This window comes from Canis lupus, chromosome 15 (assembly GCF_048164855.1).
Source record: "Canis lupus baileyi chromosome 15, mCanLup2.hap1, whole genome shotgun sequence".
In the NCBI taxonomy this organism is placed as follows: Eukaryota; Metazoa; Chordata; class Mammalia; order Carnivora; family Canidae; genus Canis; species Canis lupus.
In genome coordinates this window covers 36,214,134-36,239,021 of record NC_132852.1, presented here as the reverse complement: position 1 = coordinate 36,239,021, position 24,888 = coordinate 36,214,134, and the positions used below count along the sequence as shown (strand labels likewise).

The window sequence follows — 24,888 nt, the reverse complement described above, 5'->3', positions numbered from 1 at the left end:
TTCTTCTTTCAATTCATCTACTAGATCACATTTGTAGATATTTTCCAGCCTTCCTATTTCTGGCAAAATAAATTTTGGTACCTGTATCTCATTAAGCAAGCTTTCCCTTTTGTTTTTTTCCCCATTTTTTGGTAAAAGTTTGTTATTTTTTTAATTTAGCACAATTCAAAATAAATTTTAACTCCTACTATTTTATATTTTTATTGAAATATACTTGGCACACAATGTTACATTAATTTCAGGTGTAAAATATAGTGATTCAATAACTCTGTAAAATATGCTATCCTCACCACAAATATAGCTACCATCTGCTGTTATAGTATCATTGACTATATTCCCTAGGCTGAACCTCTCATCCCAATGACTTGTTCATCCCATAACTGGAACCTGCATCTCCCATTCCTCTCCACCCATTTTGCCCCTTTCTACCACTACTCTCCTTTCTGATAATCACTAGTTCTCTGTATTTATGGGTCTAATTCTTTTTGTTTGTTTATTCATTGTTTTATTTTTTAAATTCCAAATATGAGTGAAATCATTTCATATTTGTCTTTCTCAGTATGATTTACTTCACTTAGCACAATACCTCCTAGGTCCATTCATGTTGTCACAAATGGCAAGATCTCTCTCTCTGTCTCTCTGTCTCTGTCTCTCTCTCTCTCTCATGGCTGAGTAACATTCCATTGTTTATTTATATTACATCTATATATCCATTCATCTACTGTTAGCCCCTTAAGTTGTTTCCATATCTTTTCTAGTATAAATACTGCTGCACTAAACAGGAGTTTATAACTTTTCTAATTAGTGTTTTGGTTTTCATTGGGTAAATATTCAGTAGTAGAATTACTGAATTTATATATTTCTATTTTTATATTTTGGAGGGACTTCTGTACTGTTTTTGATGGTGACTACCAATTTACACTTCCACCAACAATGCACAATAGTCCCCTTTTTCTCCACATCCTCACCAATGCTTGTTTTTCTTGTTTTGATACTAGTCATTCTGACTGGTGTGAGGTGATACCTCATTGTAATTTTGATTTGCATTTCTCTGATTATTAGTATAATTTTGGGAGTCATAATTTTATGCCTTTCTGGAATAAGGCATTTCAGTTCTATCAAGAAGCTTATCTACTTTTAGCTTTTAAATAAAAATTTAAAAATATATGAAACAAAAGAAAATATGACATTTGAAAGTTATAATAGCAACAAATTGCATAGGAATTTATTATATTACATTTTATTTTAAAAATATTTTCCACATTGAAATAAAAACTATAATATATAAATTATAATACTTTAATAATTTACATTGACTAACAATCAGAAAAATATATTTAATTTTTATTTTGTACATAAAATGTTCTCATTTTTTATTTGGTTTTGGTTTCAGGTTTGCAATAATTTGCTTCATTGTCACTGTGATGTTGGATATTCTCCTCCACTTTGTAAACCATCACGAACATCACCAGGAGGAAGTATTGATAACGGGTTTTGGAATAGGGGAAGTTAGTATCTAGATGAGTGTGCTTCGAAGAGCTTTCTGCCATCACAGAAAGATGGTTTTACATCGTCACGGACTATGTGTCTATCAAGTACCTGACATATGGATAGTACAACTAGGAATCTCAAAATTCCATTTTATTTTACTTTATTTTTTTAAAATTTTATTTATTTATTCACGATAGAAAGAGAGAGAGAGAGACAGAGAGAGAGAGAGAGAGAGGCAGAGACACAGGCAGAGGGAGAAGCAGGCTCCATGCCGGGAGCCCGACGTGGGACTTGATTCTGGGTCTCCAGGATCATGCCCTGGGCCAAAGGCAGGCGCGAAACCGCTGATCACCCAGGGATCCCCCATTTTATTTTACTTTAAGTAGCCACTTGTGGCTTGGTGGCAACTTTATTAAACAGTACAGCTCTAGATCATACTGCCAATCAAAATTTTGTATATGCTTTTAATTTCAATCAAGGAATGAACATTTTAATAGATCTCTCCTTAATTTTAACCATGGTTGCCAAAACCATTTCTATATATAGCAGAATTTTCTAGATAAGTATAGTATGATTATACAATAGGTGATAGTTTTATTATATACTCCAAATATTCCTAGGATGTTAGCTATTATCATGTTAGCTAGTTCACAAGTTGCATCTTTTAAGTTTCTCTTCAAAAGGGAAAGTTAATCAGATCTTCCATATCCATAGCATATTGATAGTAGATGGCACATATCATTTTAAAATTTTATTTGATGAACATTCATGAACAAATATACCATATTTGTTTTTCTAAATTCACAATGTAAAAATCTTAACAGTATAATTTCTTTAATGTTTTTCATCATTTTTACTTTTGTTTTCTATTTTACTTATATACATTATAAATCTGATAATGTTATTATATTTGCCTTAGACAATGGAATTTTAAACTTTTTGAATATAAATATTTACATTTACTCATTCATTTACTGTTTTTAAGTGCTTTTCAACTCTCTTAGGACGTTCAAATTGCATGTGGGTCATTTTCTTTCTCTCTGAAAAACTTCCTTTTTTACTTCTTTTGTTTTACTTTGTGATGAGCAATTGTCTCAGCTCTTGTTTTAAAAATGGTTTTTACGAAACCATTTAATTTGTGAAATTAAAATTTGTGAAAAGTATTTTCACTGGAATTAGAATCCTATTTTTTCTTTTAGTTGTTCAAAGATGTAATTCAATTGTATCTTAGCTTCCTTTTCTGATGAGAATACAATGTCATTCTTATTATTCTATTCATCTCAATAATATAATGCTTCTTTTATTCTTTGAGTTTCAGACTTCTTTTATATGTATTTTATATGATTTTCCACAGTTTTACTACAATTAAGACATTTCTTTTTTTAATATTTTGTTTATTAATGAGAGAGAGAGAGAGAGAGGCAGAGACACAGGCAGAGGGAGAAGCAGGCTCCATGCAGGGACCCTGACATAGGACTCCATCCCTGGTCTCCAGGATCAGGCCCTGGACTGAAGGTGGCGCTAAACTGCTGAGCCACCGGCGCTGCCCAAGACATGTTTCTCTTTGAATTTATCCTGCTTGGGTTGGCTGTGATTCTTCAAACTATAGCATAATGTGTTTTGGGAAATTTTAAAAAACCTCCTAGCTGTTATCTTTTTAAAAATATTTTTATTAAACATATTTGGGTTTTATAAATGGTATACTGTGATATTCACTCTGTGGCATATAATTCAAGGGTGTTGAAGAAATGCACATACTCTTGTTCTCACTGCCACAATCATGATACACAATAGATCTATTATCTCAAAATTTCTCTCTGGCTTCTGCTTTGCATTCATACCCAACTGCCAATTCCTGGCAACCAATGACCTATTCTTGTCCCTATAGATTTGACTTTTCCAGAATGTCATATACAGTACATATGAATTTGAGATACATTCCTGTTGCCATATGTTTTAATAGTTTTCTGTTTTTTTGAAGTAGGCTCCAGGCTTGAACTCACAGTGAAATTAAGTCTCGAGCTCTACCAATTGAGACAGCTAGGTGTTATTAATTGTTCATTCTTTTATGGTTAATGAGGCTTCTTTTTAAAAATTTTTAATTTAAATTTTACTTAGTTAATACACAGTGCAATATTGGTTTCAGGAGTAGAATTTAGTAGTTCAGGGCACCTGGGTGATGTAGTCAGTTAAGTACCTGACTCTTGGTTTCTCCTAAGGTCGTGATCTCAAGGTTGGGAGATCAAGTCCTGTGTCTGGGCTCTGTGCTCAGTGCAGTCTGCTTAAGATTCTTCCTCCCCCTGTCCCTCTCCTCCACTCAATATCTCTCAAATAGTAAATAAATGTTGAAATGAAGAATTCAGTAACTCATCAATTACATCAACACCCAGTGCTCATTACAACAAGCGTCCTCTTTAATACCCATCCTTCCATTAGCCCCTCCCCACCCACGTCCCTCCATCAACCCTGTTTGTTCTCTACCCTTAACAAACTCTTATGTTTTATTGCCCTCTCTCCTTTTTCCTGCCTTCCCATATGTGCGTGTTTTCTTATATTTCAAATATGAATGAAATCATATATTTGTCTTTGACTTATTTTGCTTAGCATAAAACATTCTAGCTCCACATTGTTGCAAATGGCAAGAATTAATTCTTTTTGATGACTAATATTTCATTATAGTAATATATATCTAAGTATATATTTATTCATATACCACATCTTTATCCATTCATCAGTTGATGAACATTTGGGCTTTCTCCATAGTTTGGCTATTATTGATAACACAGCTATAATCTTTGGGGTGCATGTATTTGAATCTGTATTTTTGTGTCCTTTGGATAAATATCTAAGTAGGCTTCTATATTGAAATGATGCACTATAATTTCCTTATCCATTCATCCATTGAAAGGTATTTGGGTTGTTTCTAGATTTTGGCAATTATAAATAAACCTGCTATTAACATGCACATAGACCTCTCTTGTATGTAAGTTCTCTTTTTTTGGTTGGTAAATACCTAGGAGTAAGATTTTGGGGTCATTTATTAAAGTTTTTAGTTTTTACTTAGTGTATTTTTAATTTTCTAAGAAACAAACTATTTGTAAAGTGACTATCCCAGCTCTCCTTCTTTCCATCATCTATGAGAGTTCCAGTTTCTCTGCACGGATGCTCCACATTTCACAGGCAATTGATACTGTCATTTTTTTGTTTTGTTTGATTTTGTTTTCCCAGTTGCAGATGTCTAATAATATCCCCCTGTGACTTATTTAACTTTTTACATTGAGATAACTATAGATTCACAAAAAGTTGCAATGAAATGCAGATAGAAGTCCTGTGTAACACTTACTCAGATTCTGTCAGTGTTAACATGTTTTAATACTATAGCAGAGTAGCAAACAAGGAAATAGACATTATTAAAATACACAGCCCTTATTTAGATTTCACCAGTATACATGCACTCATATGTGTGTGTATGTGTGTGTGAGCACATATGTGTCTTTGTATTTAGTTTCATGCAGTTTTATCAGATGTTCAAATTTGTGTAAGCATCACCACAATCAAGATACACAAGTGTATCATCACTATATGGCTCCTAATATCACCCCTTTATATAGCTACACTGATCCCCTTTTCTGCCATTCTTAACTCCTGGTGACCATTACTTCTATGCCTCTATTTATGTTATTTCATGAATGTTATATATATGGAATCATACAGCTTGTATCTCTTGGATATTGGCTTCTTTTTCTTCCATTATTTCTATGAACTATATCAGAATTTGTTGCATGTATAAATATTCCATTTATTTTTATTGATGACTAGTATTCCCTTGTATGGATGTATCAAACTATTGATGGACATTTGGGTGGTTGCCAATTTTTAACTATTATGAATAGACCTTCAGTGAACACTTGTGTAGAAAATACTGCACAAAAGTAAAATTTAAATTCCTTGGGAAACATCCTCAATAGTGAAATTACTGGGTTGATGGTGAGCCATTTGCAACTTTAAAAGCAACTGTCAAACTATTTTTCAGAGAGACCATAACATTTGACATTCCTACTAATAATATATGAATGACTCAGTGTTTTGGCATCCTTACTAATATTCAATAATATCACTTTTTAAAGTCATTCTATTAAGTGTGTATTAATATCTCTTGTGTTTTTAATTTGCACCTCCCTAAAGGATAGTGATGTTGAGTATCTTTAAGATGTTTATTTGGCATCTGTATATTCTCTTCAGTGAAAACTCTGTTCATATCTTTGCTCATTTTCTAATTAGACTGTGTTTTTTAAATGTTGAATTGTCAGAGTTTTTGTTTGTTTCTTAGATATATATTTTATTAGATATCTGATATGAACGCATTTTTTCCATGTCTGTAATTTGTTTTCTCTGAGACCAAAACATTTTTTCAAATGCTTTTTCTGAGGAAATCTACTTAATTTCCTTTTTGGCTCATGTTTTTGGTGTCAAGAGTAGGAATTCTTTGTCAACCATAAGTCCTTAAGATTTTCTGCCATGATATCTCTAAAAGGCGTAGTTTTGTGTTTTACATTGAAGTACATGATCCAATTACTTTTTGTAGAGTGGGAGATTAACATTTTGACTAATGTGACTTCAATTGTCCCACCATAATTCTTTGAAAAGTCTCTCTCTCATCCTTTGAATTATTTTTGTTTCTTTGACAATAATTAATTGGACATTTTTGTGTTGGTGTATTTCTCACTTCTCTATTCTGTTCCATTGATCTCTGTATCATTTTTCTACTATCATTATGTTGTTTTGATTATTATAACTGTATGGTAATTTTTGACATTAGGAAAAGTGATTCCTCCCACTTTCTTCTTTTTCAAAATTGTTTTTGCTATTCTAGGGTCTCCTTTCCATATACATTTTAGAATAAACTTATCTATGTTTAAAAAAGTCTTTGCTGTGATCTTGATACAAATTATGCTAAACCTATGGAGCAATTTAGGAAGATATTGTAAACCTTTACTGTATATTATTGAACTTTCCAATCTATGAATATGGTGCGTCACTTCATTTATTTAGATTTTTTATGATTTTCTGCATCAGAATTTTATACTTTTCACCAGACACTGTATATGTCTTATTTTTAAAATTTTTATTTATTTTATTTAAATTCAATTAGGTAACAAATAATGTATTATTAGTTTCAGATGTATAGTAGTAGAGTGATTCATCAATTGCTTATAACACCTAGGGCTTGTTACATCAAGTGCCCTCCTTAATGCTCATCACCCAGTTACCCATCCCCCAAACTCCCCTCTAGCAACTCTCAGTTTGCTTCCTATAGTTAAAGTTCTTATGGTTTGCCTCTCCTCTGATTTTGTCTTATTTTATTTTTCCCTCCACATATGAATGAAATCATATGATAATTGTCTTTCTCTGATTCTCATTTTGCATAGCATAATACCTTTTTGTTCCATCCGTTTCCTTGCAAATGGTAAGATTTCAATTTTTGATGGCCGAGTAATATTCCATTATGTGTATATACAACATATTTATCCATTCATCTGTTTGTGGACATTAGGGCTCTTTCCATATTTTGGCTTTTGTGACCTTGTTGCTATAAACATTGGGGTGCACGTGCTCCTTCAAATCACTATATTTCTATCCTTTGGATAAATACCTTGTGGTATAGTTACTGGGTCATAGTGTAGCTCTATTTTTAACTTTTTTGAGGAAACTCCATACTCTTCCAGAGTGGCTGTACCAGTTTGCATTCCCACCAACAGTGTAAGATGGTCTCTCTTTCTCTACATCCATGCCAATGTCTGCCATTTCCTGAGTTATTAATTTTAGCCATTCCAACTAGTGTGTGGTGGTATCTCATTGTGAATTTGATGGGTATTTCCCTGATGCTGAGTGATGTTGAGCATTTTTTCATGTCTCTGTTGAACATTTGCATGTCGTCTTTCCAGAAATGTCTGTTCTTATCTTCTGCCCATTTTTTTTAAGATTTATTTATTTATTTATGATAGACAGAGAGAGAGAGAGAGAGAGAGAGAGAGAGAGAGGCAGAGACACAGGAGGAATGAGAAGCAGGCTCCATGCCAGGAACCCGATGCGGGGGACTCGATCCCAGGATTCCAGGATCGCGCCCTGGGCCAAAGGCAGGCGCCAAACCGCTGAGCCACCCAGGGATCCCCTCTTCTGCCCATTTTTTTATTGAATTATTGTTCTTTGGTGTTGAGTTTGATAGGTTCTTTATAGATTTTGGATACTAGCCCTTTATCTGATAAGGCATTTGTGAATAATATCTTCTCCTCACTCCATAGTTCTTCTTTTTGGTTTTGTCAATTGTTTCCTTTGCTGTGCAAAAGCTTATTATCTTGATAAGGTCCCAATAGTTCATTTTTCCTTGTTTCCCTTGCATTGGGAGACATGTTTAGCAAGAAGTTACTGAGACTGAGATCACAGAAGTGGATGCCTGTGTTCTCCTCTAGGATTTTGATGGATTCCTCTCTCACATTTGGGCTTGCCATCCATTTTGAGTCTATTTTTGTGTATGGTGTGAGAAAATGGTCCAGTTTCATTCTTCTGCATGTTCTGTCAAATTTTTCCAACACCATTTGTTGAAAAGACTGTCTTTTTTTCCATTGAATATTCTTTCCTGCTTTGTCAAAGATTAACTGACCATAGAGTTGAGGGTCCCTGTCTGGGTTCTCTATTCTATGTGTCTGGCCCAGGACTTTTGTTTATTGGGAGGTTTTTGATGACTGTTTCAATTTCCTTGCTGGTTATGAGTCTGTTCAGGTTTTCAGTTTTTTCCTGTTTCAGTTTTGGTAGTTTATGCATCTCTAGGAAGGCATCCAGTTACATATAATATTCTCTTATAATTGTATTTCTTGTTGTTTGTTGTGATCTCTCCTTTTTCATTCATAGTTTTATTTATTTGGGATCTTTTCTTTTTGATAAGGTTAGCTAGGAGTTTATTGATCTTATTCTTTCAAAGAACCAGCCCCTAGTTTTATTGATCTGTTCTACTGTTCTGATTTTTATATCATGGTTTCTGCTCTAATCTTTATTATTTCTCTTTCTCTTGCTGGATTTAGACTTTATTTACTCTTCTTTTTCCATCTTCTTTAATATTTTTACGTATTTGTCAATTTATTTCCTATAAACATGAACATCCTGAGTCACTCTCTTTTAGGTAAATCATTTCTTATCAACATACCACTGGATTCTATATTTTAAAGTTACAGAATTTTTTGCCTTTTTGGGGGGGAAACATTAAGTACATTTGCATTCAGTATCATCATAGTTGTTTTGGTGGTAATTCCAATTGCTTAATTTAGTGTTATGTATTTAGTTGTCTGATTTATTTATTTTGTACAGTTAGGACAGAACCTAATAGGTTTTTCTAATTTTCTGTAATGTTTTTATAACACCCAGAGAAATACTTTTTTTCCAATTAATATAGTCAAAATTAGAATAATATCACCTTATGCAGATAATATGGAAAATTAACCTAGTTTACCATAATTAATTGTTTTTTAAAAGTAACCATTAGTTATATCAATAATTTTTTTATTAAATTAGTTTTAAAACACTTCTCCTTTTCTTTTTGCTCTACTTTTAATAGAAGAAATATTAGATAAGAATATCAATTTAATATATTCTATGCAATTCGTAGAATAAAATGTAATAGAATAAAATATATTCAGTAAAGCACATAACTAAAGATAAAAGATTTAAAATAAATAATAATAATAATAATAAATGTATGTCAGTGATACAGATAGACATAGATATGCATACACATATGTAATTGTAATGGACTTTGGGGAATAGTCACAGAATATAGGAAAATGCTTTTACATTTGTTTATTTCTTCTCTTACTATATTATTTTATACTTCAAATTACTAATATTTTGTCATCTGCAATAAATATGCTTTGAATATATTTTTGAAAAAGTTAAAAGGTGCGTTTATGTTTTCAGGTGATGATAACAACCTGATTATAAAAAGACGTGCTTCTTTTCGAAAAAATAGCCTCTTGTTTGGTTTCTACATTTTTCTACCTCTCCTTATTATAGCTGCCATCATGGCTTTTAAATGGAATAAACTAAGATCTGGGAATCGAGAGGGAACAGCAACTGAAGGGTAAGTAAATTAATTAAAATCTGTATTTAATATTAAAATACATTATGAGAAAAATTCAAATTAATTTGAATTAATTAATTCATAATATTGCACGTAGAGATTCTTGGGTGGATTGTGTTAATATTTAGAAATATTGAGTCTTATTATATACCAAATTATTTCTAAATTTCAGTCAATTAGGTATACTTTATGTTCTTATAGGTCCAGAACTAACTGATACTCAGTAAATTTATAGGACCTTTCAAATAGAAAGCCACACTGGCTATAATTGCTTCAGGAGCAATTGCTACTTCTCAAGCAACCCCAATTTCCTTGCATTGATGTTCAGTTGTGGCAAGGAGATTAATAAAGATAGAAAAGTGGGACGCCTGGGTGACACAGTGGTTGAGCATCTGCCTCTGGCTCAGGGTGTGATCCCGGGATCCCGGACTGAGTCCCACATCGGGCACCCTGTGAGGAGCCTGGTTCTCCCTCTCTTGTGTCTCTGCCTCTCTCTTTATGTCTCTCATGAATAAATAAATAAATCTTTAAAAAAAGATAGAGAAGCAAATTTTGGAATATGTAGAAAGTGAGAAAAATATTTAAAAAAAAAAAGATACAAAAAAACCCCACCACAGAATATAGCCCATTTTATACTTAATATTGTTCATGAGTTTCTAAAATTAGAATTAAGGTACTTGCACAGTTATTTTTAATTTGTTTGATAGCTTAAGTCTTTTATTTTAATTAATCTACATATGACATTCTATTAGTTTCAGGTGTACAACATAATGATTCAATATTTTTATATATTACAAAATAAGCATTACAATATGCCTCATTAGCAACCATCATCACACATAGTTACAAATTTTTTCTTGTGAAGAAGACTTTTAAGATTTACTTTCTTAAGCAAGTTTTAAATATGCAATACTGTATTATTAATGATAGTTACCATGCTATATATTATATACCCTACTCATTTATGTCATAACTGGAGGTTTGTACCTTTTGACCCCCTTCACCCATTTTGCCCACTCTATACCCTTATCACTGGCAACCACCAGTTGCCATTCTATTCTCTGTATGTAATCTATTCTCTGTATGTATGAATTTGTTTGTTTAGTTTTGGTAGTTGTCTTCCTCTGAATTATTTCATTTAAACATAACTTTTTTTTTAACCATAACACCAATACAAGGCATAATTTTTCTTAGTGAATATTTAGGAAAATGCAGAAGTAAAGATAAAAAAGTGAATCTTATTGTTCCATGCTAAAGGAAGATGTCTCTTACTTGTGTAGATGGAGATAAAATAATTAAAATTTCCATCAACATCTGTATGTCCAAAATTAATCCATTTTATTTCTCAATTAGTTAGTAGCAAAGTTAGTCAGTGTACTCTGCATAATTTATACAGACATTTACATAATAATTAAATTATTATAGTTTATATAATTGAATGATGTCTGACATAAGTCTTCTAGTGCTCTTACCTGGGACATTTTGGCAAAATCTGAATAGTTGCTAGAAACAAACCTGACTTTTGGAAGAAATGTTATAATAAGGGCTAATTGATCATGAATAAAAATCTGGTCATAGCAGCCTAAGTTTTAGATCAATAATGAATGGTTTTAGGGCCACAAGTGTAAGTAATTATGCAGAGCTGAAGTCCAAAGGGATGGTATTAATGGATATTCAAGACATAGGTTATTCTTTCCATCACCCAAAGGATGTATGAATGAAATCATCTCTTCTTGTCTTTCTATTAATTCTCTCCAAAGTGACTGCTCTGCTTGCACATAATCCAGCATAACTATCTCAATCCTTTCTAGATTCACTTTCAAATAAAATACAAATAATCTATCCACAGCAAATGCTTCTTAGTTCACATTCTCAAGAGATATAAGAAAATATCTGTGTAAGTGTACTTAAATTCAGCCAATCTTCTCTGCATTTATAATTCTGAGTTAGGTGTTCAAACCCCATTCCATCATCTCTGGCCAAGGAATTGTTGCCATATAGTAGGAAACTGAACACAATGACACTCCTCCTCAACAGGAAGTGAGTATGTATAGGAGTCAAAGGAAAAAAAAAAAAAAGGAGTCTATATAAATTCTACAATAGGTAACTATATAACTGAAAGATATGAAGCCTCATCAAGGACCTCAATAATGAAAATGAAATAGTTATTTACTTAGTTATTTGACAGAATAATAAAATTGGAACTATGATAATTTAAGAATTTGAAGATTTGCACAAAAATCATCATTTTAACTTTGGAGAGGCATTATCAACCATATTAATATTTCTGTCTTCTGCGTAGACAAAATAGAGAAAAGTACTAGATGGATTTATGTTTGAAATTTAAAATGCCTCACATTGTTAAAACCTAGATTAACATTAGAGAAAGACCAAATGCTAGAATATGTGATTGCTGAGTGGGATATGAGAAGCAAAGTAGATACTGGTACATGGGAATGGAGTAAATAGTACAAGTCTTGTTTTTCTACTTATCTTGATTTTGTTTAAGACTAGTGGAAGGGGAGGTGGGAGGGGAATGGGGTGACTGAGTGACGGGCACTGAAGGGGACACTTGAAGGGTCGAGCACTGGGTATTATACTATATGTTGGCAAATCGAACTCCAATAAACAAATATACAAAACAATAAGACTACATGTTCCCTAACCCTAAAAGTAATGCTATTTCTTTTATACAGAACTATATCAGAAGACAGCAATAATAACAGCACCCTGTCATAGAGTTAAAGGTGAATTGAAGATGTCAAATTATTTAAGATCGTCTTTCATGAATTTTAAAAAATTTGTTAACAATACTTCACTATGAAGAGACAATTATTCCACATTCCATAATACAGATTCTTCATCAATGTCATTTACCAAAACAAACACTAAAAGCATTTGATAATTTTGTTTTTATTAATTTAGAAATTTTAATGTTAACTAAAATTAGCTGGAGATTTATTAACCAACAATTTTGGTAATGAGAAATTACTTTAAAGAGAATTTGAATATGTTCTTAAACTATTTATGAGCAATTATGCATCCTAATCCCATACTTGAGGTTCCTATTAGTAGACTTACACAGATTGACTCCTGATGATTACATTTCTTCTTCACTAAGACTTTGTGGTTATTGTTATTCTGATACTAAAATGAGGAAACAGACCTAAAGAATTTAAATAATTCCATGTGTTACAGAATTTTAGTAAGTTTTGAGCTGGAGTTTCATTTAAGACAATAAGACTCCTGGGTAATTCTTAAGAACTCTACAGTTTTGACACATAGACTGATATATGCCTGGTGATGGGAAATGAAATTTACATTTACTGAGGATCTATTAGATGCCAGGCAAAATTGTAAATACACTGTCCCTCCAGAGCAGTAAGACAAGTCTTTGCTATAAGATGGCATAAAATTTGCATCTGTATATATTCAATATACATATCAATATATTTTCTGTATATGTGTGTAATTATATACATATGTCAGAATAATCTGTATATATTCAAAATTATAAGTTATATACATAAAAAATCATAATATTTGACATATTAGACCTATTACTGGAAGTAAATGTAAAAATTCAACTGCGTTCTTCCATATCTGACTTTGTTGGAAAGTTAAGCCAATGGATCTCTTTCCCATCTGCCACCAAAGAAAACATTCATAACTACTACCCTCCATGTTAAATGAGCTTATTTCTCAGTAGGGTTAATTGAGTTGATGGTAAAGGAGGAGATGAATAGTGAATTGTTTTAAATATGACTAAGTAGGCCCAATTCAGCAAGGGATATGTAAGCAAAGAATTGGGGGAGGTGCAAGTATTTCCTGAGTTTAGGTATTTGAAAGGAGGTACTTGACTTCCCAGGGGCAACTCACATGAGGCTTTTATTTAAAGGTAAAGTGTACAGTGTAGCAAAGAGAGGGCAGACAAGCAAGGAGCACCACAGAGACACCTCATGAACAGGTTCCTTATTTTAAATTTTAAACAGCCCACTACAAATTCCACTGCCATTGTGTTGGCAAAAAGTGAAACCAGGGACCTGGCTTTCCCAGAGATAAAGATAGAGCTTTTCCATTCCAGCTGTAAATCAACTTTTTCTGACATAGGCATAGAGCTGGCAGAGGTATCCATGCATATACCTGGGCGGGAGCTTTCCAAGTACATGAATGATCCAATGAAACAATAAGCCAGGAATGTTTGATGAATAAAAGTCATGTCCATTTAGCTGGAGCAGAGTTAGCAAGAGGGCTGTGGTAGTAGTAGGTCAGACAGTAAAACTCTTGTAGGCTGTGGGAGATTTGGGGGCCATCTGTGTTTTATTCCCTGTGAAAGGGGGAAATGACTGGAGGATTAAAGTTTTAAGCACCTGACTTCCACTTTATAAGTCTGGTTTGTTAATAAATAAATAAAATAAAATAAAATAAAAGGTTGGTGTGTTGAAAATAGTCTGTATGATGGCAAGAGTAGAGGTGGTAAAACTAGTTAGTGGAGAAACTACTGCAAAAATCTAGGAGGGGAGGGATGGAACCTCTGATCAGGGATAGTAAAGATCGTTTTAGGAATAAATTTTGAAGGTGACCAACAGAATGAAATGACAGTTCAAACATAAAGTGTAAGAAAAAGTGTTTAAATAATGTTTATTGATAAAACAGCAAGATAAGCAAGGTTAAATGTAAATGTAAATACGTACAAAGGTAAATGTAAATGCAGTTTGTGCTCTTAGTACATTTTAAAATTTGTGTTAAAATTTATGAACATTGTGAGAGAAATCTCCATAGGTAATCATGAGCCATGAAAAGTGGCTGGTATGCCATGGCAAGAGGTTTGTTTTCTCATTTCTCATTTCTCTTAGAGTTTAAGGGATTCAGCATGACATTGTTTGTTACAAATTTCACTGGGATAAAGTAGGGAAAAAGTCAGACTCAGCAAGAACCAGAAATGTGTGAGAAGGGCAGGATTGAGCAAGAGACAAATAATAAAGTTTTGGGAGATATAACAGAGATAGACTCAAAGGAGTGACTGGATGGGTGTATTTGGGTTAGAATACTAGAGAGCTACAGAGACAAACACTTGTGACACAATAGATGACACGTTTAATAATGACACATTGCGTAGCCAGATCAACATCAGTTTGTGTTGGGAGTGACCCTGTGGAGCGGGTGAAGAATGAGTTTGGTTTTGAACATGTGTATATATGTGGGACACCTGTTGGAAATGCAGAGGACTTCTGGAAGTATTCTTCCTCTGTGGATAAAAATAGACAAATTAATATTTATTTATTCATATATTTTTTATTGTTATTTTCCTCTGTTTTATTGTTGGTGATTCTCTTTTATCCATGTGAATTGTTGAAACTGTGTAAATAAAATGTGTGCGAATACCACTTTATAATATTTCCGTTTACTGGGGCTGTTACAGACAATTTAGGAAAAAGAAAATTGGGTTTAAGAATTTCATGGAGCACAAGCATAGACTGTAACACTATAAGGAGTGTTCTATATGCTAATTACTTCCTACATTTGTAGTTGCATGATAAAATGAGATAGTTTTGATTAAAAATTAAAATTTAACATTTCTATTTTTCTCTATTTTATAACAGTGTTTAAAAAGCCATAGGTTGGGAAAAGAGTATTACCAAGACATTCACCATTAACTCTGATCTGAGAATGAAAAAAATCTACTAGTCTCTCCTTTTGTTATGGCTTAAAGCTTTCAATTTCACAAATAAAAATAAATCCTGAGAGTGAAAGTATGTAGGCTTGTGTCTATTAATTCTTTTACCTGCTGTGATGCTTTAGGAGGAAATAAGCAACATCGCCTCTTTTGAACCAGAGAAGCTCTCAAGTCCCAATCGTAAATATACCATTGTTCAATGCTGCTGCCACCCACTCTCAGATGCCCAGGGCCATGCTAACTGTTCTCTTCTCAGGAAAAGACATCCACTCCATACCTTTCTAGTAGCTCACAGTTCCCTGCTCTATCTGTTCCAGGCTTGATATTTAGAGGAAATGTTGTTAGGTAAGGCCAGCCCCAGAATGCTAACATCATTCTATCTTCAGGGAATTGCTTGAACTGAGTTCCTGGTCATAGATAACTATTGTGTCTCCAGGTGATACTTCCTTGGCTTCAGGTAAATTGAGATATGGGATATATCTTTGTCCTTGCAGGAACATTTCTGACACAGAATTGGAGTCTTGTTGCTCCTTCTTCACGAGCTGAGCTTTTCTGGATAAGATTTTCTTGCTTCAGTGCCTTCCTCCCCATCTTCCTCTTACTGAGATGAGTGCACTTCTACATACCTCAAAGCATTGTACATGGATAAGAGAACCATCAACCTAGGTGGAGTCTAATGAGAAACTACAGAGTCTCCATCAATACACAAAGATGCTCCTGGTTTAGGGGTAGGATTACTTCACCACAGAGACCAAGAGATTCCTTGGTCCATCAACTGATGAAAGGATATACATTGTATGGATAGTGATCTATGCACAATGAGTATTATTCAGCCATAAAAAGAAATGAAATACGCCTCTACAAAGTGGGTGAACATTTGAAACCATTATGCTAAGTAAATAAAGCCAGTCACAAAACGCATATGTTATTCCTTTGTATGAAATATGCAAAATGGACATCTATAGAGACAAAGATTAGTGATTGTGTAGGGCTGAGTTGTTTAGGAGGGGGATAAAGAGCTGGGGGTGAGGGGTGGTGATAGCACACATCTATGAACATATGAAGAATCCTAAAAGCAATTGTACACTTTAATGGGTGAATTATATGGTAAAATAATTAGATATGATGATTCTACCATGACGTTTCCTCAATTCTCACTGCCACTAACTTATTTTAGGTCATTGTGATCACTGGCCCGTCTTATTTTAATAAAAAATTTGAGGATCCCTGGTGTAGTACTGGCATGCCCATGTTTTAAGCCTGATGAGTTTAACGTTGCAACTGTTGACACAATTCATGCTTGCAATAGGGTGTACTGTTGACACAATTCATGCTTGCAATAGGGTGTACTGGGATAAAAGGAGGTATAGATGAGAGGTGGGTAGAAGTTGAGTTAGATTTTGTACTTGTGTAGTTTAAGATTTCTCTTAGGATATTCAAAGACAATTTCATGCTCTTGTCCACCCTGGACATAGTTCTTATTTGCCTCCTTGCCCTTCCCTGCTAGTGCTTGAGTAACAAAACACTTAGGTTTCCTTTCCTTTCTTCAACTGATTACAATCTAATACAGTGAGAATAAGCATGCAGTTGAAGAAATATGCTTTTTGATTGCCTTATCCAAGACCAAGTTCACTATTCTTGATTTTTCCTTATTTGCAAAGATAATAAAGTCAGCAGTAGCACGATTTAGTAGAAAATTTCTGGTAAGAATGGTTAACATTTCTATTTTCCTCTTCTACCACAGCAAATAAAATACATGCCAGAAAACCATGACATGGCCAATCAAAATTACCAAGAACTTCACCAGAAAAGCAAATCCCGCTCATTTGCCCCTATATCGCTACTGAAGAGTTTAATCAATGTAAATTTAGCCAGAAGAAATCAGTTACTTTCAAATGCATAAGCTTGTGTCTGGTGCTGGCTTTCCGTGGGCCAGTGGAAGCCGCTGATTCGCTCTGCAGCCCTAAGTGTGGGCCAGCGCGAGCTGAACGCAAGCGCAGTGCTCACCCGCAGCGCCCGGTCAGCGTGCTGGACTTCTCTGAGGACTCCAGCCCACGAGCCTCAGACCTGCCCAACGGCCTTCAGCCTTGGGCAGTGCTTGCAGCGCTCTGGCTCAGCCATGTTCCTTCTCTTTGCACTGCTCTCTGAGCTTGGAAGACTGCACGCCCGCCTGGGTAAGACCACAGTAGCCTCAACTTCCTTTTCTTTTCACTCCAAGCAGGGCCCCGCTCTTCCAGGAGAGCAATTTCCTTTTCTCTGGGACCTCTACCAACCCCCCTCCCAGTTCTCCTGCTGGTGCACTCCTTCACATCTCACCATTCCTCAGGCCAGGGTAGGTGACTGAGGATGTTGGCCATGGCATCCTCTCTCTGAATCAAGCGTCTAGGGTTTTAGCAGCTGAAATGCAGCCAGTCTTCCCGGGTCAACCCATCTGTGGCCAGAGGTTCTAGAGGGGTAATTACCGCCCTCAGTTTATTCCCCAGAGTTCCAAGAAAATGAGCCCTGAAGAGGTTCTGGAAATGAACAAGATGGTCCTGTAAAACTGTAATGTCTACTTTTTACTTGTTTGGATCTTAGCCGTGTTCAGCGTGCCACTGAAAATCTAGTGAAAGCTGTGCACTAAGGAGGGTGGGCACATCTATATACGTTTACTTACATTTTGAGACCACACCATGTACTCAGGATTAAGAACCCATGCTTAACTGAGATGATTGTTGAAGAAAAAAAAAATTTCCCACTGCAGATTCTGAAGGAATATTACTGCATGTCACAGTCCCATGGAAGATAAGGTCAAACGAGAGTGAAAATTCAGAGAAGCAGGTAAATGATCAAGAATATTTGTTTTATAATTTAAATTTTAAGGCTCTTTTAATTTACCTATTAAATCAGATCATACTGCTCTGTACTTGCAGAGCACAGAATTTTCTTTGTGCTATTTTGTACATTCTGATCCTTTTGTTCCCACACTTCTGTGCCCTTCTCTTCCTCTCTCTGTCCCTTCTGACATACTCACACACAACTTCCAAGAAATACTGAACTCTTTTCAGGAATCATACTGCTAGAAAAAAATCAATATGAAATACATATAACAGTGGCCCAGCCTGCAATTTATACAAATTTGTGAATCTCCACTAAGTGGCAGAGAAATGGTCTAGAGGAAAATTTTGACCCAGAAGCGTCAGACTTCATAGAAGTAATGGCCAAAGAAAGAAAGAAGAAAGGAAAAAAATGTCTTATTTGCTTGCTTATGATGAAAAATATTACAATAGATAAATATTAACTGCAAAAAGAAGAATGCTTATATGCTATATTTAAAAAGTGATTAAATTGAAGGCATCACTTTATTTTCTTGACTAAATTATGTCAAATTAGTATAGTTATAATGTTTGAGATTAAAAACAAGGTCATAGTATAGAGGTTTAGATTTCTATGTGTTTAAAAGTGCTGTAGTCAATATACGGTAACTCAGAAAATTTTTCAGGTTTAAGGAACAATTTTTGAAAAAAGTAAATTGAAAAATTAAGAATTTGTTAACTCTATTTGGACATACAGTATCAGAAGTTATTATGATTAAATTCTACTAAACAATTATAATAAAAATAAAATATGTGAAAATGTACTTGAAAATAATAATAAAATAATTTCCTTTAGAGTAGTATTTCATATGCTAATCTCATTTAATTCTCACACTGACCTTCTGAAGTAGAAAGGTGATATATATGCTGATTTTTAAAAAGAAGATTAAAAATGTTAAGGGCATCAAACCTATAAGTTTCAGGACATGGATGACCCCAATTATGTTACAAGTAAACTACTTTCTGTTGAATAATTCTTAGCATAAAAGTTTTTTTCTGATTTACTTTTGTTTGTACATTGCCATTGCATGATTATTTTTTTTAAGATTTTATTTATTTATTTTAGAGAGAGATAGAGACCATGAATAAGGGGAGGGGCAGAGGGAGAGAGAATCCTAAGCAGACTATGCAATGAGCATGGAGGCCAACTTGGGGGTTTGATCCCAGCACTCTGAGGTCATGACCTGAGATGAAATCAAGAGTCAGACCCTTAACCAACTGAGTCACCCAGGTACCTCTGCATGATCACTTTAAATTTCAAACTGTTAATTTTGAATACTTGTCACAAAGCATATGTCAATATTGCAGGACATGAAATAGTTTTACACAATGTGTTCGGTACCTGTCTACATTTTTTGCATTCTATATATGGAATCCCATAAGCTGTTTTCCCTGTGATAGAATATGCTAATGTTCTCCTTTGATTTCTAATATAGACATCCTTTATTTCTCCTATTTTCTTCTTTTAATCCCTTATCATCCTGCATCTTTTTAAAACATTATTAGACATATGAAAGATTCTTTTTCTATGGACTTTCAGTATGTTATATATACAAATATATGCATATATAATTGCATATTTATATATATATATACACATACACATATATGTATATCTCAAGGAATCTGTATGGGTATAGGAATGAATATATATATATGTGTTATGGAATTCTGACTTTTTTTAAAAAAAGATTTTATTTATCATGAGAGACACACAGAGAGAGAGGTATAGACATAGGCAGAGGGAGAAGCAGGCTTCATGTAGGGATCCCGATGTGGGACTCAATCCCGGGACTCCAGGACCACACCCTAAGCTAAAGGTAGACGCCTTAACCACTGAGCCACCCAGGCATCCCAGGAATTCTGGCTTTTACAGAAGATTTGGGAATCTGCATTTTTATATTATGCCTTTTGATTGTTGAATGTGTAAAATATTTCACATCACTGGTCCACTACATCAATTGGAAGTACCTCTATGCCATTACACCAATTGAACAATCTCCTTGTGACTTTATTTTGTACATTTATTCATGTATCTTAATCTTCAGTAATCAGATCTTATGTAGTTGGCAAATATCTTTGTCTTTGGTTTCAATTAGGCATATATCTCTCCATATATTTGTTTTTCTCTTACAAAATATTATAGTAAAACATACATTATTTGTTTTTCATAAATCAGCCATTTGAAGGTATCAATTACACACCATGGAATGAAATTATTTTAAGTTGTAAAGTATGATAATATTAATATATTGCACAGTTACTATACCTATGGAATAAATAATCTAGTCAAAATATAGAACATTCCATCATCCCAAAATGAACACTTGTGTCCAATTTCAATCAATCTCCCCTCACTTGTCCGAGTCAACTATCAATCTAATCTCTGTTATTCGTTTGTTTTGTTTTATTGTTTTGGGTTTTTTTTCTCTCCAACTTTTTTTTTATTAGATTCAGAGGTAGAATTTAGTGATTCACCAGTTACATATAACACCCAGTGCTCATTCCATCAGATGCCCTCCTTAATGCCCATCACCCAGTTACCCAATACCCCCATCTACTTCCCTTCTAGCAACTCTTAGTTTGCTTCCTAGAGAGTTTAGCACCTCCTTTGGTTTGCCTCAATCTCAATTTTCATCTTATTTTATTTTTCCTTTCCCTTTCCTATGTTAATATGTTTTGTTTTCTTAAATTCCAAATATGAGTGAAATCATATCGTTTTTGTCTTTCTCTGACTGACTTATGTCACTTAGCATGATACCCACTAGTTCCATCCATGTCATTGCAATTGACATTTCATTCTTTTTTGATGGCTCAGTAGTATTCCATTGTATGTGTCCTACATCTTCTTTATCCACTCATCTATTGGTGAACACTTGTGCTGCTTCTCTAGTTTAGCTATTGTGGACATTGCTGCTATTAATGTGGGGTGCATGTACCCCTTTGAATCATTGTTTGTCCTTTGGATAAATACCTGGTAGTGCAATTGCTAGGTTGTAGGGTAGCTCTATTTTTCACTTTTTGAAGAGCCTCCATACTATTTTCAAGAGTGGCTACTTTGCATTCCCACCACAGTGTGAGAAGTTTCCTGTTTCTCCACATCCTTGCCAACATGTGTTATTTCCTGAGTTGTTAATTTTAGCCATTCTGACCAGTGTGAGGTGGTATCTCACTGTGGGTTTGGTTTGTGTTTCTCTGATGCCAAGTGATGTTGAGCATTTTTTCATGTGTCTGTTGGCCATTTGTATGTCTACTTTGGACAGTTTTGCCTCATATATTTTAATATAAACAGCAGCATCCAGAATGCACTATTCTGTGTTGCACTCTGAATGTTTCTGAGTTTCATTTATGTTATATGTTTGTTAGTATTTCATACATTTTATTGCTGACTATTGTATCTTTGTGTAAAATGTTAAAATGTCCTTAGGTGCATCTATTTGGGATTCTTGTTTCTCAATGTAGGCATTTATTGCTACGAGCTTTCCTCCTACTTTTGCTATATCCAATAAGTTCTGGTATGTTGTGTTTCCCTTTTCATTTGTCTCTAGAAATTTTTTATTTCCTCCTTAATTTCTACTTTGTCCCATTGGTTGTTTATGAAAGTATTATATAGTTTTCATATATATGTTAATTTTCCAGTTTTACTCTTATTATTTATTTCTAGTTTCATGCCATTGTAAGATACTTGGTATGATTTCAGTCTTGAATTTGCTAAGACTTGTTTTGTGGCCTAACATAGGGCCTATCCTACAGAATGTTCCATATGTCCTTAGGAAGAATATGTATTCTGCTGTTGTTGGAAAAAACATTCTATATATGTCGGTTAGGTCCACTAGTCTATAATGTTGTTCAAATCTGCTGTTTTCTTATTGATTTTGTCTGGATGGCCTATCCATTATTGAGAGGGGGGTTTTAAAGTGCCCAACTATTGCCATGTCACTGTTTTTCTCCTTTTAGCTCTGTTAGTTTTTGTTTTACATATTTAGGTGCTCTGATGTTGGACACATAAATAATTATAATTATTATACTTTCTTGATGGATTTACCCTTTTATCATTAAATAATGAATTGTGTCTCTTTTCACCATTTCTAGTTTTAAGTCTATTTTGTCTGATATAAGTATAGCTACAGCTGCATTTTTTGTTTTATTTTGGTTTGGTTTTGGTGACATTTAAGCCTTTTCTCATCTATTTGTCCTCAGTTTCTGTGCATCTTTAAGGACAAAGTGAAACTTTATAAGTAGCATAGCTTTGTTCCTTGTGTATTTAGTTTGTTTGACTTATTTAGTTATTCTATGTATTTTGTTGTTGCTTTTAAAATATTGTTTATTTATTTATTTGAAGGGGGTCATGAGTGGGGAGAAGGGCAGAGGGAGAATCAAATTCTCTGAACAGGGAGCCCAATGCAGGGCTTGATCCCAGTACCCCAGGATGTTGATCTGAGCCACCTAGGTGCCCCTGTTCTATGTATTTTGATAGATGAATTTAATCCATTTATGTTTAAAGTAATTATTGATAAGTAAAGACTTACTATTATAATTTTGTTTATTATTTTCTATTTGTTTTATAGATTCATTGTTTCTTATTTCTTATCTTGCTGTCTTTTCTAAGTTTTGAAGTCTTTTTGTATAAATATGCTTTTAATTCTTTATCATGTTTCTTTGTATAATTGTTACAGATTTTTTCCCTTGGGGTTACTTTGAGGACTAGATATAATAATCTTAAAATTATAAAACCTTATTTTAATCTATTAACAACTTAATTTCAATAGATTTCCAGAACTTTACTCTTACACTTCTCCCAATCACATTTTAATTTATTGCTGTTATAATTTACATATTTTTATATTGTGTATCTAATAACAGATTATTGTCATTATAGCTATTCTCACTACATTCGTTTTACTTTCTCTCAAATAACTTTACCATTTCTTAGAAGGCAAGTCTAGTGGTAATGAGTTGCTTGAGGTTTTCTGTTGTTAAGTGTTCAATAGTCTTTATTCCTCCATTTCTTTTTTTTTTTAAAGATTTTATTTATTTATTCACGAGAGACACACAGAGAGAGAGAGGGGCAGAGACACAGGCAGAGAGAGAAGTAGGTTCCGTGCAGGGAGCCCGACATGGTACTCGATCCTGGGACTCCAGGATCACGCCCTGGGCTGAAGGCAGACGCTTAACCACTGAGCCACCCAGGTGTCCCTATTCCTCCATTTCTGAAGTACATCTTCATTGGATCTAAAAATCTTGGTTGATTGTTTTTTACTTTCAGTATTTAGAATATATCACCCTATTCTTTTCTGGCCTGTAAAGTTTTAGAAACCTGCTGATAGTCTTATGGGGATTCCTTGATATATAATTTATCTCTCTCCTCTTGCTGCTTTAAAAAATCTTTGTTTTTTACTGCTGAAAATTTAATCATACTGTGTCTTAGTATAGCTCTATTAGGGTTCAATCTCTTTAGAGTCCTTTGGCCTTCATGGATCTGGATGTCCATTTTTTCCCCATATTTATAAAGTATTCAGACTCTATTGCTTTGAATATACTTTTTTTCACTCTTTCTTTTCTACCCCTAAAGTCTTGTAATGCTACTATTGTTTCTTTTCATTATTACCTGCAAGTCTTATAGGCTTCCTTCATGCTTCTAAAATTATTTATCTTCTTGCTTCACTGACTGGACAAAGACCTCCCTGGGTTTATTGCACTTCATAAATACTGCATTGTTTACAAAGTGGAAGTTTATGCAAACCCTTGTATTGAACAAGTCAGCACCATTTTTCTATCAGTGGTTGCCCACTTCATGTTTCTATGTCACATTTTGGTAATTTCTTACAATATCTCACACTTTTTCATTATTATTATTATATTTGTTATGGTGATCTGCGATCAGTGATTTCTGATGTTATTACTGTGATTGTTTTGTGGCACTAGAAACTGCCCATGTAAGATGACAAACTTAACTGATAAATGTTGTGCATTCTGACTGCCTCACTGACCAGCCATTGCCTCATCTCTCTTCCTTTTCCCAGCCTGCCTATTCCATAAGACACAGCAATATTGAAATTATACCAGTTAATAACTCTACAGTAGCATATAAGTGTTCAAGTGAAAGGAAGAATCACAAGCCTCCAACTTTAAATCAAAAGCTAGAAATGATTAACTTGGTGACGGAGGCATATCAAAGCCAAGACAGGCTGAAAGCTAGGCCTCTTGCATCTGTTAAGTTGTGAATAGAGAGGAAAATTCTTGAAGGCAATAAAAAGTGCTACTCCATGGAACATAAATGATAAGAAAGCAAAACAGCTTTATTCCTGATATAGAGAAAGTTTTAATGGTCTAGATAGAAGATCAAACCAGCCACAACATTCCCTTAAGCCAAAGCCTAATCCAGAGCAAGGCCCTAACTCTCTTCAATTCTCTGAAGGCTGAGAGAGGTAAAGAAGCTACAGAAGTTTGAAGATAGTAGAGGTTGGTCCCTGATGTTTAAGGAAGAATTCATCTTCATATTATAAATGTGCAAAGTGAAGTAGCAAGTTATCCAGAAGATGTGACTCAAAGTAAATTCAGCTACCCTAAGCAACAGATTTTCAATAAAGATCTTTAGAAATCTGTGGTCAGATTAGGACACCAGTTTTGCTCAGCAGTTGGGGAAAAACACAGACTGTTCTTTTTGGTCAAGTGCTACTGCAAGCAGGACTATTTGAAATCTTCCTTTAGAAATCTGTGGTCAGATTAGGACA

The 24,888-nt window shown here is 34.1% G+C and overlaps 2 protein-coding genes across 19 annotated transcripts in view; both read left to right on the top strand.

The window, feature by feature from the left end:
* LOC140604506 (A disintegrin and metallopeptidase domain 3-like) overlaps positions 1–15,378 on the top strand; it is a 110,856-nt gene extending 95,478 nt beyond the window's left edge. Inside the window, exons 21-24 of the mRNA XM_072775746.1 lie at positions 1,394–1,508; positions 9,460–9,622; positions 12,319–12,369; positions 15,226–15,378. Coding sequence (XP_072631847.1) covers positions 1,394–1,508; positions 9,460–9,622; positions 12,319–12,361 — 321 coding nt within the window. The 3' untranslated portion in view covers positions 12,362–12,369; positions 15,226–15,378. The remainder of the gene's footprint in view (positions 1–1,393; positions 1,509–9,459; positions 9,623–12,318; positions 12,370–15,225) is intronic.
* A 1,828-nt stretch (positions 15,379–17,206) lies between these two features.
* The window catches only part of LOC140604883 (disintegrin and metalloproteinase domain-containing protein 18-like), a 183,340-nt gene continuing 175,658 nt past the window's right edge, over positions 17,207–24,888 (top strand). For 4 of the 18 annotated variants that reach the window (XR_012007702.1, XR_012007701.1, XR_012007700.1 and 1 more), the window contains exons 1-2: positions 17,309–17,473; positions 18,043–18,119. Coding sequence is in view for 13 of the 18 variants with exons in the window: in XM_072776570.1 (XP_072632671.1) it covers positions 17,419–17,473; positions 18,043–18,119 (132 nt within the window). In the remaining 5 variants the exon portion in view is untranslated. Of the gene's footprint in view, positions 17,474–18,042; positions 18,120–24,888 lie in introns of all 18 variants that reach the window. The other 14 variants (XM_072776556.1, XM_072776561.1, XM_072776566.1 and 11 more) reach the window with 7 other exon arrangements.